This window comes from Pan paniscus, chromosome 5 (assembly GCF_029289425.2).
Source record: "Pan paniscus chromosome 5, NHGRI_mPanPan1-v2.0_pri, whole genome shotgun sequence".
Lineage (NCBI taxonomy): Eukaryota > Metazoa > Chordata > Mammalia > Primates > Hominidae > Pan > Pan paniscus.
In genome coordinates, this window is record NC_073254.2 from 125,030,390 (window position 1) to 125,049,632 (window position 19,243).

The 19,243-nt window shown below is 37.8% G+C and overlaps 1 protein-coding gene across 5 annotated transcripts in view; it reads left to right on the top strand.

Annotated features, from left to right (window-relative positions):
* The window catches only part of LIN28B (lin-28 homolog B), a 142,746-nt gene that overhangs the window by 69,770 nt on the left and 53,733 nt on the right, over window positions 1-19,243 (top strand). For all 5 annotated transcript variants that reach the window (XM_034962621.3, XM_003824348.7, XM_008978080.6 and 2 more), the window contains one exon: window positions 15,462-15,646. In XM_034962621.3, the coding sequence (XP_034818512.1) occupies window positions 15,462-15,646 (185 nt within the window). The remainder of the gene's footprint in view (window positions 1-15,461; window positions 15,647-19,243) is intronic.

Sequence of the window (19,243 nt, forward strand, 5' to 3'; positions counted from 1 at the left end):
CTTTAAATTTAAGCAAACCAACATATCTCTCACCCATAAAGTATCTGTATCAAAGATATTTTTTCTAATATTTTTAAAATTTTGAAACACAGGTTGAAAGAATTTCAACAAGGAGCACAATACTATCTAGATTGTGCAATTATCATTTTTGTATACTTTATATAACTCTGCATCTATTATACCTCTATGGATTCATCTGTTTATCTTTTTGCTACATTTCAAAAGAAGCTGCAGACATCAATATAATCTCCTCTAAATTTTCCAGCATGCATATCATTAACTAGAGTTCACTATCTTTTTTGAGGTAAAATTGATACACAGTGAAATTGTAAGTGCACCATTCAATAACTATGACACATGTCTACCCTTTTGTAACTCAAACCCATCTCAAGACATGGAACATTATCTCATTCCAGAAAGATCCTTCATGTCCCTCTTTAGTCAGTCCATATATCCACCCACAGACAACAATTATTTTCATTTTTTTCCTACTGTAAGTTAATTTTGTCTGTTCTAGAACTTCAAATAAATGGAATTACAGTATACTCATTTTTTATAAAGCTGTTTTTACTTGCTATTGTTGGGAGATAACTTTCCTTGCATCTCTCACTCAGATTGCTGCATCTCTTGTGAGTGAAGCCGACTCTCCTTTGTTCCAGAGTATCTTTTCAAAATGTTTATAATATGCTAATAGCCTTGGAACATAGGCTTGTGTTTCCTTCCAAAATAAAGGGCCAGTATGCTTACTGCCCATTACAAAAAATTCAGTTTCCCTAACTAACATCAGTGTTCCTCCTTTTTATTTTTTTAGATAGAGTCTGACTCTATTGCCCAAGCTGGAGTGCAGTGGCATGATCATGGCTCACTGCAGCCTCTGTCTCCCTGGGCTCTGGTGATCCTCACACTTCAGCCTCTAGAGTAGTTGGGACTACAGACACATGTCACAATGCCTGGCTAATTTTTGTATTTTTTGTAGGGACAGGATTTCACCATGTTGCCAGGTTGGTGTTTAACTCCTGGGCCCAAGTGATCTGCCTACCTCAGCTTCCCAAAGTGCTAGGAGTATAGGCGTGAGCCACTGTGCCTGCCCGGCAGTGTTCCTCTCTTGTTAATGCAACCCTCTGGGTGTATAGGTCTCATCTGACCTTCTTTACATGACCCTGTGGGAATTGAAGCAACTGCTCTTGTTAAAAAATAAACTGTCCTTTGGGAGGCCAAGGCAGGCAGATCACCTGAGGTCAGGAGTTCAAAACCAGCCTGGCCAATATGGAGAAACTCCGTCTCTACTAAAAATACAAAAATTAGCTGGGCATGGTGGCATGCGCCTGTGATCCCAGCTGCAGGCTGAGGCAGGAGAATCACTTAAACCCGGGAGGTGGAGGTTGCAGTTAGCTGAGATCGTGCCATTGCACTCCAACCTGGGTGAAAGAGTGAGACTCCATCTCTCCAAAAAAATAAAAATAAACAAATAAACTGCCGGCCAGGTGTGGTGTCTCATGCCTGTAATCCCAGCACTTTAGGAGGCCGAGGCAGGCAGATCACAAGGTCAGGAGTTCGAGACTGGCCTGGCCAACATGGTGAAACCCCATCTCTACTAAAAATACAAAAATTAGCCGGGTGTGGTGGCAGGCGCCTGTAATCCCAGCTACTCGGGAGGCTGAGGCAGGAGAATTGCTTCAACCCAGGAGGCAGAGGTTGCAGTGAGCCGAGATTGCGCCACTGCACTTCAGCCTGGGTGACAGAGCAAGACTCCGTCTCAAACAAAAAATAAAATAAACCGACCTTGGGCTGGGTGCGGTGGCTCACACCTGTAATCCCAGCACTTTGGGAGGCTGAGGCATGTGGATCTCCTGAGGTCAGGAGTTCGAGACCAGCCTGACCAACATGGTGAAACCCTGTCTCTACTGAAAAATACAAAAATTAGCTGGGCATGGTGGCGGGTGCCTGTAATCCCAGCTACTCAGGAGGTTGAGGCAGGAGAATCGCTTGAACCCGGGAGGTGGAGGTTGCAGTGAGCTGAGATCACACCATTGCACTCCAGCTTGGGTGACAGAGCAAGACTCCATCTCCAAAAAAAAACAAAAAACAAAAATAAACAAACAAACAAAAACCCTATCCTTTGTTTCTGACCCTGTAGTATCATGCATTCTACCACCTTCTGTGAAATTTTGGCAGGCTAATTTATTTGCTAGCTTGTACTTCAGGTAAAACCAAAAACCCTTCTCAGTTTTTGACAACTATTATGATGTGTATCCCAGTGATTCATTCCTTTTCATTGCTCAGTAGTATTGTACATAGCAAAAGTTGTTTATCTGTTCTATCATTGAAGGATATCTACACTGTTTTCAGTTTTGGGCTATTATGGATAAACCCCTAATATACATTTGCACACAAGTCTTTGTGTGAACATGTGTTTTAATTTCTCTTGCATAAAAGCCTAGCCATGGAACCTGGGGTCATAGGGCAGGTATATGTTTAATTCTATAGGAGATTGCCAAACTTTTTCCAAAGTAGATCTACCATTTTATATTCCTACCAGCAGTATATAAGAATTTTAGTAGTTACACATCCTCACCAACTTTTAAGCCATTCTAGTGGCTGTGTATTGCATTGTGGTTTTTTTGTTTGTTTGTGTTTTGAGACGGAGTTTTGCTCTTGTTACCCAGGCTGGGGTGCAATGGCGCAATCTCAGCTCACTGCAACCTCCACCTCCCAGGCTCGATTCTCCTGCCTCAGCCTCCCGAGTAGCTGGGATTACAGGCGTGCACCACCAAGCCCGGCTAATTTTGTATTTTTAGTAGAGACAGAGTTTCTCCATGTTGGTCAGGCTGGTCGTGAACTCCTCAACTCAGGTGATCCGCCTGCCTCTGTCTCCCAAACTGCTGGGATTACAGGTGTGAGCCACTGCACCCGGCTGCATTGTGGTTTTAATTCCCATTTTTTTTTGAAGCCTAATGATGTTGATTACTCATGTGCTTATTTTCTATTTAGGTATCTTTTTTTTTAAGTAGGCATATCAGTTCAAGTCATTTGCTTACTTTTAAAAATCAAGTTACGTTCTGGCCAAGTGCAGTGGCTCATACCTATAATCCCAGCACTTTGGGAGGTCGAAGCAGGAGGATTGCTTGAGCCCAGGAGTTAGAGACCAACCTGGACAACATGGCAAAACCCTGTCTCTACAAAAAATAAGCCCGGTGTGGTGGCATGTGCCTGTTGTCCCAGCTACTCGAGAGATTGAGGTGGGAGGATTACCAGGAAGTTGAGGCTGCAGTGAGCTGTGGTCACACCACTGCACTTCAGCCTGGGCCATAGCAGTGAGACCCTGTCTCAAAAAAAAAAAAAATTTACATTTTGTTAGCCTTAATAAAAAAAATTATACAACTTAATCTGATCTATTTTTTAAGCGACCTTTTGTTCCTAGAGATGATCTACATTGTCAATTTTATTGCAATCATTTATTTGTAATATTTCCTTGCTCTCCTTTTAATGTCTGTGGGATTGGTGGTGACGGGCCCTCTTTGATTCCTGATTTTGATAATTTGTGTTCTTTATTTTTCTCTTGTGTTTCTACCTAAGGGTTTATCAATTTTGTTGAAAGCACTGACTTTTAGCTGTCTTTACTTTTCTCTATTGTTTTTTACCCTATTTTATTGATTTATGTTCCTATTATTTTCTTCTACCAACTTTGAGTTTCCTTTGCACTTTCTGTAGCTTCTTAGTTTGAAACCCTATGATGTTCTTTGAAACCTCTCTGTTTTATTATTTTTTTTAAGACAGAATCTCACTCTGTGGCCCAGGCTGCAATACAGTGGCACAATCACAGCTCACTACAGCCTCAACCTCTTAGGCTCAAGTGATCCTCCCACTTCAGCCTCCCAGGTATCTGGGAATACAGGCATGTGCCACTATGCCTAGCCAATTTAAAAAATATTTTATTTTTTGAGACGGAGTTTCACTCTTGTTGCCCAGGCTGGAGTGCAGTGGCGCGATCTCGGCTCACTGTAACCTCCGTTTCCCGGGTTCAAGCAATTCTTCTGCCTCAGCCTCCTGCGTAGCTGGGATTACAGGCACCCACCACCACGCCTGGCTAATTTTTGTTATATTTTTAGTAGAGATGGGGTTTCACCATGTTGGCCAGGCTTGTCTTGAACTCCTGACCTCAGGTGATCTGCCCACCTCAGCTTCCTGAATGCTGGAATTACAGGCGTGAGCCACTGCACCTGGCCTTAAATTTTTTTTTATAGCGACAGGGTTTTACTGTGTTTCCCAGGCGGTCATGAACACCTGGCCTCAAGCAGTCTTCCTGCCTGGGCTTCCCAGAGTGTTGGATTATAGATGTAAGCCACTGTACCTGGCCTTTTAAAAAAGAGATAAATAAATAAATAAAGTACTTAAATCTAAATTTTCCTTCATAAATGGTTTTAGCTGCATCCCACAAATTTTGATATGTTGTGTTTTTTATTATCATTTGGTTTAAAAATTTTTAAATTTCCCGTGATTTTTTTTTTTGCATTATCAGGTCAATTAAAAGTATACTGTGTAATTACAAATATTTATAATTATTTATCTTTTTATTTATCATTATGGTTTCTATTTTACTTCTCTTTTGATCAGAGAACAAATGAATCTCAAATAGGTTAAATTGCTTGATGGTGTTTTTTAAAAGTTAATGTGTCTTAAATGAATTTTTCCCCCAGTTGTTCTGTTAACTGTAGAGGGTGGCTTATAAGAAAAGTCTCCAGCTATGCTTGGAATTTGTCTAATTCTCTTTATAATTCTGTCAGTTCTTGATTTGTGCATCTCAAAGCTCTGTTACTGGGCACATACACATTTATGATTGTTATGCCTTCTTAATGAGTTTTTAAAAATTCCATTATGAAATGTCCTTCTTTATTTTTGATAATACTCTTTATCTTAAAGTCTACTTTTAGTAATATAACACAGCTGTAGCCTTATTATTGTTTACATGATTGTCTTTTTCTGTGCTCTGATTTTTTATTTTTATATATCTTTATAGTTAAAGTGGCTCTTTTGTAGATGTAGACGGCAAAGAGTCGGGTCTTGCTTTTTTATCAATTTGATAAATCTCTGCATTTTGGTTGGAGTGTTAAATCCTAATTTAACACCTAATGTAACTGTTCATATGGTTGGATTTAGATCTACCATTTTGATATTCTTCTGTTTATCTCATTTCTTTGGTAACTGTTTTATGTCTTTCTGCTGCTGTCTGTGTTAATATGATATTTTTAAAATTCCATTTTAGTTTATCCACTGGCTTTTCAGTTACACATTTTTGCATTTTTAAGTGGTTGAGGACATGCATTCTTAGAGCATGATATCACAACCAAGAAATGAAAATTAGTTCTTGTAGAGGCAATACCATGCCAGATACTGTAGTGGTTTGTAGTCTTCCAAAGAGCTACAGTACATAAGTAAATATTCAGTATATTTGTGTTATTAAAATTTCACATGGAGCGGAAAATAGGAAACAAAGCTTACTATGGGAAGTATAATGAAAAAGTGTTCTAGGCTTATAGTATACATCCTTAAATTAGATAGTGTACATAGATGTACTATTCTGCCACTCCATGTAAAATCAGAGATATTTTTATAAGATCTACTTGAAATATAGTATTATTTCAACAGTGCAACATTAATACCATAGAAGTATAGATTTGATAGGGATTTTAAAAATTTCTTCAGCCATCATCTATTAAGTACCTCTTATTTTCAAAGAGGAGCAGTAAAACAAAATACTCTATCATAAAAGCACCCATTTCTTGTGATTCATTGTGTCAGCTAAGAAGTTTTATAGTAAATTTTTAAAAGTTCAGAAAATTAAAGGATAAAAACAAAATACTCTATCATAAAAGCACCCATTTCTTATGATTCATTGTGTCAGCTAAGAAGTTTTATAGTAAATTTTTAAAAGTTCAGAAAATTAAAGGATAAAAGGTGAGCATGGGTTGAGTAGGGTGGCCTACCTGTGGCATGTAGTTTCAAGATTCTAAACTTTAATATTGTGATTATGTTGTTGAGGGACATTTGAAATATTCCAGAGAATGTTATATTAAGCATTATGATAGACAAGGGCTTTTTATGTCAAATGATCTGGCTTTGAGTCCTGGTTCTGCCTGTCATCAGATAGGACCTTGGGACTCTTGATGTCCTCATCTAAGTGAGAAAAAGTCACAGCTACTTTTTTCTGCCTCCCTCCCTCCCTCTTTCCCTTGTTCCCCACCATCCTGATTCTCCCTCTCTGCTTCAAATATATGCTGAACACCTGCTATGTTTCAGGGATGGTTTTAGGCATGTAAATGAAAAATTATGATCTTTCCTTTCAAGAAGTTAGTAGCTTTATAAGAAAACAGACACATTGGCAGAGCGCGGTGGCTCATGCCTGTAATCCCAGCCCTTCGCGAGGCTGAGTTGGGTGGATTGCTTGAGCTCAGTAGTTCAAGACCAGCCTGAGCAACTTGGCAAGACCCCATCTGTAATGAAAATCAAAACAAAAAAACAAAAAAAAACAGCTGGGTGTGGTGGTACACACCTGTGGTCCCAGCAACTTGGGAGCCTGAAGTGAGAGGAGCCCTTGAGCCTGAGTGGTAGAGGTTGGAGTGAGCCAAGATTGTGCTGCTGCACTCCAGCCTGAGTGACAGCAAGACCCTGTCTCAAAAAAAAAAAAAAAAAAAAAAAGAAAGATAACAGACACATTATAATGTAGTATCATGTGTTATAATGGTGATATATACCATACATAATTGGAGCACTGGAAAAGGAGTACCTGTATTTGCTTAAGAATATCATAAAGGCTTTGAAGATGAGGTAATGTTTAAACTGAAACTCAGTAATGTACAGATATTTGCCAAGTGTGGGTGAGGGGTAAGGATGGGTTGAGCATATGAGATAGCAGGTGAAAGCATTCAGCACAGTACCTGTTACTGAATAGATTCTGCATACATGTTTGTCTTCTCCCACCTCTTCCATCTCTGTGTCAGCAGATAGGGAAGCAGACTGGATACTTATAAAAATAGTTTAAAGTGTTTATTGAACAACTAGTCAATGTACTGAGCATTGTTCTAGGCATTGTACATTTATTTGGGATCCAACAATAACCTTATGAGATATTTTGTATTCCTGAAATATATTATCCCTAGTTTACAGACAAGGAAACTGGGGCTCTGAGTGTTTTTTCAGTTTTTGCAGCTGGAGCCCATTATTCTAAGCAAATTAATGAGGGAGCAGAAAACCAAATATTGCATGTTCTCACTTATAAGTAGGAGCTAAACATGGGTTCTCATGGACATAAATATGGCAACAATAGACACCGGGGACTACTAGAGAAGGAGGGGAGGGAGAGGGGCAAGGGTTGAAAAACTAACTATTGGGTAATATGCTCATTACCTGGGTGGTGGGATCAATCATACCCTAAACCTCAGCGTCATGCAGTATACCCATGTGACAGACCTGCACAGGTACCCCCTAAATCTCAAATAAAGAAGTTGAAATTTGAAAATAGAGAAATAATTTTAGAAAGAAATATTTGTGTTAGACATAATAAAGTGCTTAAGATGTCAATCAAAAGTTTCCATTGGCTGAGTATGCTACCTCATGCCTGTAATCCCAACACTTTGGGAGGCTGAGGCAGGAGGATTGCTTGAAGCCAGAGTTCAAGACCAGCCTAGTGAGACTGGTCTTGGCAACATAGTGAGACTCCATCTCTACAAAAACATTTTAAAAGTAGCCAAGCATGGTAGGGTGCACTTGTGGTCCTAGCTACTTGAGAGGCTGAGGCAGGAGGATTGCTTGAGTCCAGGAGGTCAAGACTACAGTGAGTTGTGATTACGCTACTGCACTACAGCCTGGGCAAAGAGTGAGACCCTTACTCTTAAATAAAAAAAAAAAAATTTCCGTGATATGACTCTAGCTTGCATTTTACAACCTCATTTTTGGTCTCTCACTTCACAATGATACACTTAAACTACTCTCCTTGCCATCCTCAAACATTGTATTAACTATTCCTGCCGCACAAGTATATGGTACCATTAGCTCAGTTTGGACTGCTGTCTTCAATCTCCATTAGAATCTCACTCTCCATGCACTCAAAAATACACCTCACGTGTAAAGCTTCTATAATGCTTCTGTATGGTATAGACCCCTCCTTTGTATTATTCATTTCATAATTTTTCTTTCTGTTTCTCTATTTTATGTATTCCCTTTCCCTGGAAATCAAGTTAAAGTTAAATATTTGTCTTTTTGAATTCATCCTCTGTATTTCTCATTTGTTTTTGTGTTTGTCTCATGTATTTGCTTCCTTCCTTTCTTCCTTCCTCACCTCCCATATCATCCCCTCCCCTTCCATTTTCTAATCTTTCACTTCTAAGCCACTTAGTCATTTCAGAATTTTCTGAGAGTGCTTTTTAAATTCTCTGGTTGTTTAAAATCTTTTATTGATGTCTCAAATAGCTCTGGATATACTAAATAGATGGTGTATAAAATTTCTTTTGTTCTCTCATTTATGTTGGTCTTTCTTTTCTTTTCTTTTTTTTTTTTTTTTTGAGTTGGAGTTTCACTCTTGTTGCCCAGTCTGGAGTGCAGTGGCACAACCTCAGCCCACTGCAACCTCCGCCTCCCGGGTTCAAGTGATTCTCCTGCCTCAGCTTCCCTAGTAGCTGGGATTATAAGTGCCCGCCACCACACCCAGCTAATTTTTTTGTATTTTTAGTAGAGATGGGGTTTCACTATGTTGGCCAGGCTGGTCTTGAACTCCTGACCTTAGGCAATCCAGCTGCCTCAGCCTCCCAAAATGCTGGGATTACAGGCGTGAGCCACCGCGCCCATCTGGTCTTTCTTAATTATGCTGTATGTTTTATGATTCTTGGTTGACCCTTCAGATACATGAATGAGGGATAGGAATGATTTAAGGTCCAGTGGGTAGAGAGCCAGTTTTTACACCAGTGGTCTTCTCATTGTCAGAATGAATAGGGGTGTATGCACAGGATCCAATATTTTACCGCTTGCCTGGATATTTCCTTCAGACTCTTTAGAGAAGGGCCTCATATTATTTGCCTTAAGGCCATGTTTGCCTGTTTTAACATGTGTAGGTAGGAATGGTATGTGAGAATGAAATGGGAATCTGGTCCTTACACAAACCTTTCATTAACCTCCCTGTTTTCAAGCCCATTGCTCGTTCTTACCCTTCATCATACATGTGTGTAAGCAGAGTTTCTCAGGGTTCTATTAGGAATCTTGGTTCCTACTTCTGCTGCAGCTCCTTCTGTTAATTTTCTTGGGTGTGACTCCTTCAACTCAGTTATCAGTCAGCACTCAAACTTCTAGAAATTTATTGAATTTGGTTTTCTGCTGATGCATCTCTCATTCTCTTCTTTATTGTGAATCTTTCTTTTTACTAGTTTGTCATTTTGATGGCTTCTAAAGAGTAACGTGAAGCACCTCACTTGGTCTGTTTAGCCTGCCATCTTGAACTGGAAGTCAGTTTATGCCTCCTAGAGAAAAAAATACTCTGATTTCTAAGGAGAATCAGTTATTAAACTGTAGCCACTTCCCAATCTAGTTGGAGAGAAAAAGCCTGTGTCAAGAGAGATGAGTAAGCCATTACTATCTGGAGCCCTGGGTAAAAATAATTGGCAAATAAACGATAGCATTCATACTATTTTCAGTTGACTCCTTATTCCTGTTATTCTTTTTTTTTTTTTTTTTTTTTTTTTTTTTTTGAGAATGGGTCTTGCTCTGTTGCCCAAGTTGGAGTGCAGTGGCGTAATCGTGGGTAGGTGCAACCTTGACCACGGTTCAAGCAATTCTTCCACCTTAGCCTTCCAAAATGTTGGGATTACAGGCATCAGCCACTGCACCTGGCCCCTGTTAATGTTATTTAAAAATCCTTTTTAAATGGTTTGTTGGGAAGAGGAAAGCAAATACAGCAAGGATTTTTTTTTTTTTTTCCTGAGTCAGGGTCTCTGTCACCCAGGCTGTTACAGAAAACAGCATGAAGTGCAGTATTGAGACCTCAGCTCACTGCAGCCTCCCTAGTAGCTGGGACCTCAAGTGTGTGCCACCATGCCCAGCTAATTTTTTGTATTTTTTTGTAGAGATGGGGTTTCGCCATGTTGCACAGGCTGGCCTAGAACTCCTGAGCTCAAGCAGTCTACCTCCCTCGGCCTCCCAAAGTGCTGGGATTACAGGCATGAACCACTGCACCCAGGCTGAAAGCCAATATTTTTATAATTCTTAAATAAATATGTGCCAGAATGAATTTTAAAAATTGAATTCTCATCATCCACCTCCCTCCCAACCCCTCACCCTTCTGAGTCTCTATTGTCTATCATTCCACTCTTTTTTTTTTTTTTTTTTTGAGACGAAGTCTCGCTGTGTTGCCCAGGCTGGAGTGCAGTGGCGGGATCTCGGCTCACTGCAAGCTACTCCTCCCGGGTTCACGCCATTCTCTTGCCTCAGCTTCCCGAGTAGCTGGGACTACAGACGCCCACCACCACGCCCGGCTAATTTTTTTTTGTATTTTTAGTAGAAACGGGGTTTCACTGTGTTAGCCAGGATGGTCTTGATTTCCTGACCTCGTAATCCGCCCACCTCGGCCTCCCAAAGTGCTGGGATTACAAGCGTGAGCCACTGCGCCTGGCCTATCATTGCACTCTTTACATCCATGCGTACAAATTTTTTAGCATCCACTTATTAGTGAGAACATGTTGACTTTCTGTGCCTGGCTTTTTTCACTTAAGATAATGACCTGCAGTCCGTTAATATTGCTGCAGAAGACATGATTTTGTTCTTTTTCACGGTGGAATAATATCCATTGTGTATATATATACACCACATTTTCTTTATCCACTCATCCATTGATAAATAGTTTGATTCCATGTCTGCTATTGTGAATAGGGCTGTGCAAAACATACAAGTGTGGTTATCTTTGATATATTGATTTCTTTTCCTTTGGGTCAATACCCAGTAGTGGGATTGCTAAATCGAATAGTAATTCCATTTTTAGTTCTTTGGTAAATCTTCATGCTGTTTTCTATAAAGGTTGTACTAATTTGCATTCCTACCAACAGTGTATAAGAGTTCTCTTTTTCCCCACATCCTTGCTAACATCTTTTTAATAATAGCCATTCTGACTGTGGTAAGATGATATTTCATTGTGGTTTTCTGATGATTAGTGATGTGACGTTGAACATTTTTCATACACCTGTTGGCCATTTGTATGTCTTATTTGCAAAATGTCTATTCATGTTCTTTGCTCACTATTTTTTGTTGTTGTTTGAGTTCCTTGTATATTCTGGATATTAATCTACCTGTCAGATAACTAATTTGCAAATATTTTCTCCCATTCCGCAGGGTGTCTGTTCACTCTGTTGATTATTTCTTTTGCTGTGAAGAAGGAGGCTTTTTAGTTTAAGTCTTTTTTGTCTATTTTTGCCTTGCTGTTGAGGTCTTACCAAGTAAGATTTTAATAGAAAGCCATGACTAGGAGAGTACATCCCCGACTGGAATAAGATAGAATACAGAAATGAGAAAATATTCAGAGAAATATAAGTTATTCAGTTTTACTAATGGAGGGATTGTGTTTTAGAGTAATGGGAAATGAAGTGGAAAATGTAAGTAAGGTAAGATTATGAAGGATCTCACCTACAACCTAAGAGCAGAATTGTAGATTTTTGAGATAAGGGACTTAACAGGCTAAGATTTATTGAGAGAGAATGTGCAGGTATGGAAGATGATGTAGAGTAATGAGCAGTTGTGATGCTGAGATGCCAGTGAAGAAACTATTACACTTATCTTGGTAGAAGATAGTGTAAACTTTCCCTTTGCCTTCTGAAGATTCACTAAAAATTACTGACAAGAGGCAGATTAATAGGAGAAAAGGCTTACAAGTTTATTTGATCATAGTTTTACCGTGACACAGGAGCCTCCAGAATGATGATTCAAAAATTCAGGGGAAATTGTACATTTTTAGGCATATGTTTAACAAAGTATAGACAGCTGTAAAGAAATATAATTGGACAAAAAGATTATGTATGATCTAATGCTAACAGACTGAGTAGGGAAACCCAGCAAGGTCTGTCTGTCTAGATTTTTCTTGGCCTCTCTGAGCATGCATTCCTGCCTTTTGGGTATGGGCAGGATCTTCTCTGATTGGAGGTTTTACTGACTCAGAGTCAAACAAGGTAGGTCAGTTTTTGCACAGAAAGGTCCGAGTGGGGATGGAATTAGAGTAATGTTTTTAGGTTTTATGGCTGGCTTTGGGGAAAAGGGGTTCTGGTTCTGTAACCTACCTTGGAGAAGAGGGATTCCAGTTTCTATGGCTAGCCTTGCGGGGAAATGAGACTGAGAAACAGGAAGACTGGAGAAGGTCAGAGAAAAACTTCTGCTTCTAAAGTTTTCTTTTTTGTTGTATTGTTTTCTGAATCCCAGCAATAGTTAAGACCTGAAGTAGGGTGATAGCAATCCAATGAAGTGGATGGGGCAGATGAGAGAGGAGAGATAGGAAGCAAAAATAAACAAGATTCCATAAACGGTTTGGGTAAAAGTAAGCATTGGAACCAGTGTAATTGGAAAAATGGAGAAACCTTCAATAAAAATTGGCAAGTTAAGGGGATAAGTTGATTTTTGGGGGAACAAATACAGGGAGCTAATTCCTTACCTTTCAACAATCTTTTCCACCTATGTAGCAGCTATTTTGGTCTAATAGCAAAGACAGAGTATTCTGTGTGAATTCTTGTCTTTTTCTTGCAAAGCCATTATAGTTTCTTATGGATATATATATATAATATATATTATATATATATATATATTTTTGCCAAGTATTATGAAACTAAATTGCCTTATGGACTAATTTGGGGAGGGGGACATATATGATAGAACTTTTTAAAGTATTCTTTCAGAATATCATGAAGAACAGCTAGAATTTATTAGTTTGTAAGAGCTGGAATTTTACTTTAGATTTGGAAAAGCAGTTCACTTATAAGATACCTATCAAAAATCATAATAATGGAAAATTAAATTAAGTGAAAGTATACCAGCTTAATTGAGTTCACTAGGAACTATGCACCAACTCCTACAAAAGTGCACTAAGAGCTATGAGGAGATAAGTGATAGAGTTTTGTTCGTTTGTTTGGTTGTTTTTTTTTGAGACAGGGTTTCCACTCCATTGCCCAGGCTGGAGTGCAGTGACATGATCTCGATCTCCGTTCACTGCAACCTCCGCCTCCCAGGTTCAACTGATTCTTCTGCCTCAGCCTCCCAAGTAGCTGGGATTACAGGCGAGTGCCACCACGCCCGGCTAATTTTTTGTATTTTTTTAGTAGAGACGGGGTTTTGCCACGTTGGCCAGGCTGGTCTTGAACTCCTGACCTCAGGTGATCTGCCCGCCTTGGCCTCCCAAAGTGCTGGGATTACAGGCGTGAGCTACCGCGCTTAGCCCAGTGATAGAGTTTTTGTTGCCAAAACAAAACATATGAACATATGATAGCTCTAATAAAAAATGCTGTTTCTTTGTTCTCATAATTTCAGTAGCTGAACTATGCTCCATTTCATCTGTGAAAGAGAAATAATCTGTACCTTCTTGAGTGGAGAGGGAGAAAGGAAATGAAAGCAAAATAACTATTTATAATTAGTGAGGAGAAAGCTTAGGAAAAAATGAGAAGATGCTTTAGAAATGTTAAAATAGCTTTAATAATAATACTTTATTATTTTAAAGAATGTAGGCAGTTGTGATTTTTTTTCCCCCAACATTTCATCAGAGAGCAGAAAAGGTGCTGCCAAATTGCAGACTTCCACATGAAAGATTTCACTATGTCAGGTGACCTGCACTAGAAGCAGGTTAATAACCCTGTTTTCATGGGCTGTCTTGCTTTCTTTCACAATGAATGGTCTCCTTTTGCAATGAATTTTTGAAGTTTTGTTTTTATTTATTCTATGTAATAATTTGGCTACATGTAATTATTTAGCTGCCTTTAGAGTCATGGACTTGGAGAATTGAAGATTTTCTGGTCCAATATTTCTCTAAGTATGTTCGTCATCTGTACTTAAAGAAGGGGCTCTGGGATCAATTAGGTCAGGAAACTGCTGAGTTAAAAAAGATTTTTAGTTTTGTGGGAGTTGGGGAGGTGAGAACATTCCTGAGACTTTAATATGCTAATATGAGTCTCTCACAGAGAAACAACATACAGTGTTTTACAAACTTACTTGACCACAAAACCTTTTTCTGGTGGTCTTGTTGTCACTCAGAACTCAAATCTTTTGAATTTACAAATGAACAGAAACGACAGCAAATGGCTTATTCAAAGCAATATAGCAGTTTATTTAAAGAACTGGACTTGAACTAAGGACTTCTACCATCATGTTTTATTTCTGTTGCCCCACCAATTCAGGAGAGTCTTTAAAAACTACATGATATTCTAAATTAGATCTGTAAAATGTACACAGAGGGGTTTGAAAAAATAAATAAAACTACTGATTGAATTATTTTTAGTATATTTTGAACTGGCACATTGACTTTGATGAAAAGAGGATTGAAAGAGCCAAATAATATTTGAAACCAAAATCAACAATTTTGTAATTGGTGAACATTGTTATTTTTACAAAAAATCAGCTATCTTTCAAATATGAAATCTGATTTCCTTTCAAATTATAAAAAGCTCAAACGATGCAGTAATGTATATACCAGAAAACTTTGCTACCTTTCTAGAATGGGACTGGAGAAAACGACTCTAGTGTCTGTTGTTTCAGACCACATCTCTATATAATAAACATATATCTTTTAAAAACTTTAGCTGGACTCTGCATGTGCCTGTTATCTCAGCTACCCAGAAGGCTGAGGCTAGAAAATCCCAGAAGTTCAAGACCAGCTTGGGCAACATAGTGAGTCCCATATCAAAAATAAATAAACAAAATTAAAATTTTACATAGATAGCATTATGGTAGACACAGTTCTTTAACTCTTTTTTTTTTAACTCAACAATATGACATGCTTATCTTTCTACATTAGAACATGTAGAACTAATAAAACTTCTCTTAATGGCTTAATAATGTTATATGGTGCTATTATATTAATAACTTATTGAATCAGTTTCCCATTGATAGATGTTCAGATAGATGTAATTATTTTTTACCAATCAGTGCTGTGGTATCTTTTTGAGCCTTTGTGTATGTCTGTAGTAGAATTATTAATTGTGGAATTGCTGGGACAAAGAATATGCACATTTTAATTTTTCTAAGTATTGCCAAATTGCCTTAAAATTTTTTTTCTCCCACTGCCAGTATTGCAAAAAGAAACTTTAAAATGGTATATGTTTCACTGAACTTAAGACTTTATACTTTTGTAATGCATGACAGAGTATCTTTCTTTGTTAAAATTATAGAGATAATTTATAAAGCAATGATAATTTTGATCTCTCTTTTTCTCCCCCACCCTCTTCTGCTCTTTACAGAGCAAACTATTCATGGAAGGATTTAGAAGCCTAAAAGAAGGAGAACCAGTGGAATTCACATTTAAAAAATCTTCCAAAGGCCTTGAGTCAATACGGGTAACAGGACCTGGTGGGAGCCCCTGTTTAGGAAGTGAAAGAAGACCCAAAGGGAAGACACTACAGAAAAGAAAACCAAAGGGAGATAGGTAATCATTTTTACTTTGTTAATTTATCAGTTTATTGTGTTTGGAAAGGATTTCTGAAAATGTTTTCATCTTACTGCATTTCATATTGTCTAGCCAAAGGAAACCACCATCATGTAGAATATATTAAATATCAGAAATATAGGCTATCTTGCAGTTTGAATTATCTGCAGAATGTACTGAACTGAGCCTTCAGCATTAAGCACTGAATAGTTCCTTGACCACCTTTTCCACCAGACTGTTCTGAGACCCCAGTTGAGGAGTTGAAGTTCCCAATAGATAGAGGTGCCCCTTTTTACACCCAGAATTTGCCAAACACCTCACCTCTTTTTTCAAATGAAAATGTACCTATTGTTTTGTCTGTTTTTGAAAGACAGCTCACGTATAGAAAGTCCAAATAATATAAAAACCGTAAAGAGGAAAAAATCACTTGAAATCCTAGAGGTGGGAATTATAATATGTATGGTATTTTGAAACTTGTAATTTTTTTCACCTAATAGTATATTATAGAATATTTCATGTCAATTGTTATCACTTCATAAATTTTACTATTTGAATGTACCAAAATATAATTTAAAGAATAATATGTGAGTGGATATTTAGGCTACCTCATGTATTTTGAATTGATCAATAACACCACTGTGGGAACTCTTAGATGTACATTTTTGAAAAGTTGTCTGATTATATCTTTAGGGTAAATACTTAATAGTGAAAATCTGGATCAAAAAAATACGTATTTTAAAAATTTCAATACCTAGTTCTAAACTACTCTCCAGAAATGATTAGCGGGCCAGTATGTAACACCTCTGAAAGTGAGACAGCTCATTGAATGTTGTCTTTTTTTAATCTTTTCCAGTTACATAGGTTAGAGATGTAGCTCATTGTTTGTTTGTGGTTTTTTTCACATTATTTGATTACTTTGGAGGTTGAATATATTTTATATGTTTTCATTTTTTTCTTCTAAGAATTGTACATTTCTTGTCCATTGACCATTTTCTATTGAGATGTTCGTTTGTTATTATTGATTTCTAAGTTCTCTTGATATATTTAGGATATGAATCTTTTTTCTCAAATAAAAAATAAGAAATTTTTTTAGCTTGTAAAATATATTTTATCTTTAATGATAGTATTTAAAAAGTATTTTGAAGTTTTGAATTTTTTACAGACAAGTCTGTGACTCTCCTTGATGTTACCTGACTTTATTTCATTTTCCAAACTACAAAATTAAAAATACACTATATTCATTTATGTTTTTAGTATTATTATTATTTTTTTTTAATAATAAAAGAGGTTTAATTGGCTTACGGTTCTGCAGGCTGTACAGGAAGCATGGAAGCATCAGATTCTAGGGAGGCCTCAGGAATATTACAATCATGGTGGAAGGCGAAGGGAACGCAGGAACATATTACATGGCTGGAGCAGGAGAAAGTGGGGGGAAGTGCTACACACTTTTAAACAAGCAGATATTATGCACACTCACTATTACAAAAGCAGCACTGAGAGGATGGTGCTAAAGCATTCATGAGGGACCACACCCAAGATCCAGTCACCTCCCACCAGGCCCCACCTCCAGCACTGGAGATTAAGTTTCCACGTAAGATTTGGGTGGGGACACAGATCCAAACCATATCATGTAGTTTAGCATTTTACATTTAAGTCTCGTCTATTTTGGGTTAATTTTTGTGAAGGGCATAAAATCTGTGTCTAGATAAATTTTTTTGCATGTGGATGTCCAGTTGTTACAGCACTAGTTGTTCCAGCATCACATCTTTTTTCCATTGTATATTTTCTCCATCATATTTTTTATCCAACTTATTGTAGACAGATAAGCAAAACAATGTTTCTTCAAATGTTTAAACAAATGTCAGTGTAGTCAGTTGACTATACTGATCTGGGTCTATTTCTGGGCTCGCTATTCTGTTCCATTGATTTACTTGTCTCTTCTTTTGCTGATACCACACTGTTTTGATTTTAGTATTATTTTAGTTAATTTATATTTTACACTTAAGTATCTCTTCTCTTTATAATCTAATTTGCTTTTGAAGAAAGGACTGTAAAGGTCTAGGTTTTCTTTTCTCTCCAAATTGGTAACCAGTTATCTCTGTAGCACTTGTCGCCTATTGCATATTTTCCTATTGGTTTGAAAAGCTATCCAGTGAAACAATAAATTCCATTTTCATTGACATTTTTAGGAGCTCATTTTGTACAAAAGAAAGTCCATGAATGTGTGTGAAAGTTTAATGATACACTTAGCTATTAAAGTGGTTTTCTGCTCCCATGGAGATAATACCTGCATACATACTTAAATACGTACAAGTAAAGCAAAGTAAAATAAAACAGCCGTTTATTTTTCCATGTCTTTTAGATAAAATCTTTAACAAAGTAGTTCTAGAATGCTTTACATTCCAATTCTGGGTTGGAATCAGTATGTGAGGGAGAATAGTGGAGGTTGAGATTTGAAGAGTAAGATGGCAGGACATTTTTTCATATTGGATCTTGTCAACCATTTTAAGGACTTTGATTCTGGAGAAAATAGGAAGTCATTGGGAAATTTTAGGTTGAAAAGTAACATGATCTGATTTACTCAGAGTATCATTCTGGCAGCTGCAATGACAGCACAATGTGGAGAGGCAAGGATAGAAGCTGAAAGACCACTAAAGAAGAAGTTCCAATAATACAGAAAAGAGGTAGTGGTGGTTTGGACAAGGGTAGTAGCAGTAGAAGTGGTGAACAAAAATTCTGATATGTTTTGAAGGAAGAGACCATAGAATTTACTGATGGATTGATTAGATTTGGACTATCAGAGGAAAAGAGTCCAGGGTGATCCAAGGTTTTTTGGCCTATACAACAGGAAAGATGAAGGGACTATTTATCAAGATGGGGAAACCTACAGAAGGAGCCTGAAATCAAAAGTATAGTTTCAGACATTTAATTAGAGATACATAATGCACATCCAAGTGAAGATGTATATTAGGCAGATGGATGCACTATATGGAGTTCCAGCACTGGAGTTAAAAAATTGGCAACATTTAGCAAAAAGATGATATTTACAGCCACAAGAGGAAATAAGATCACCATCACAGCGAGTATACATAGGTAAGAAGAGGACTAAGCCCTGGGGCACTCTAGCATTTAAGAGTCAAGAAGAGGGAGGAACAGCAAAGGGCACTAAGTAAGAAGGTGGGAAATAGGAGGGAAAGTCAGAGAAAGAAAATATTTCAAGAAAGGGTATCAGGTATGTTAAATGGTGCTGATGGTGAAATGATCAAGTAAGATAACCATTGAAACTTGACCGCTTAGCAACACGGAAGTCATTATTGAGGTCTGAGGTTGACAAGAACGGGCTGAGTGGACTGGTGGGGGTGAAAGCCTTCGTGGGTTGTGTTCAATACAGAGAATGAAAACAGAGGAAGCAGAGACAGCAAGTTTAGACAATCTTTTGAGAAGTGTTTCTATAATAAATGGGAGGAGAGAAACAAAGCAGTGGCTAAATGGAAGAAATTATAGCATGTTTATATGTTCATAGGAATGGTCTAGTGCAAAGGAAAGATTGAACATGCAGGAGAGAGGAGAACGATTACTGGAGTGATTTCCTTGAGT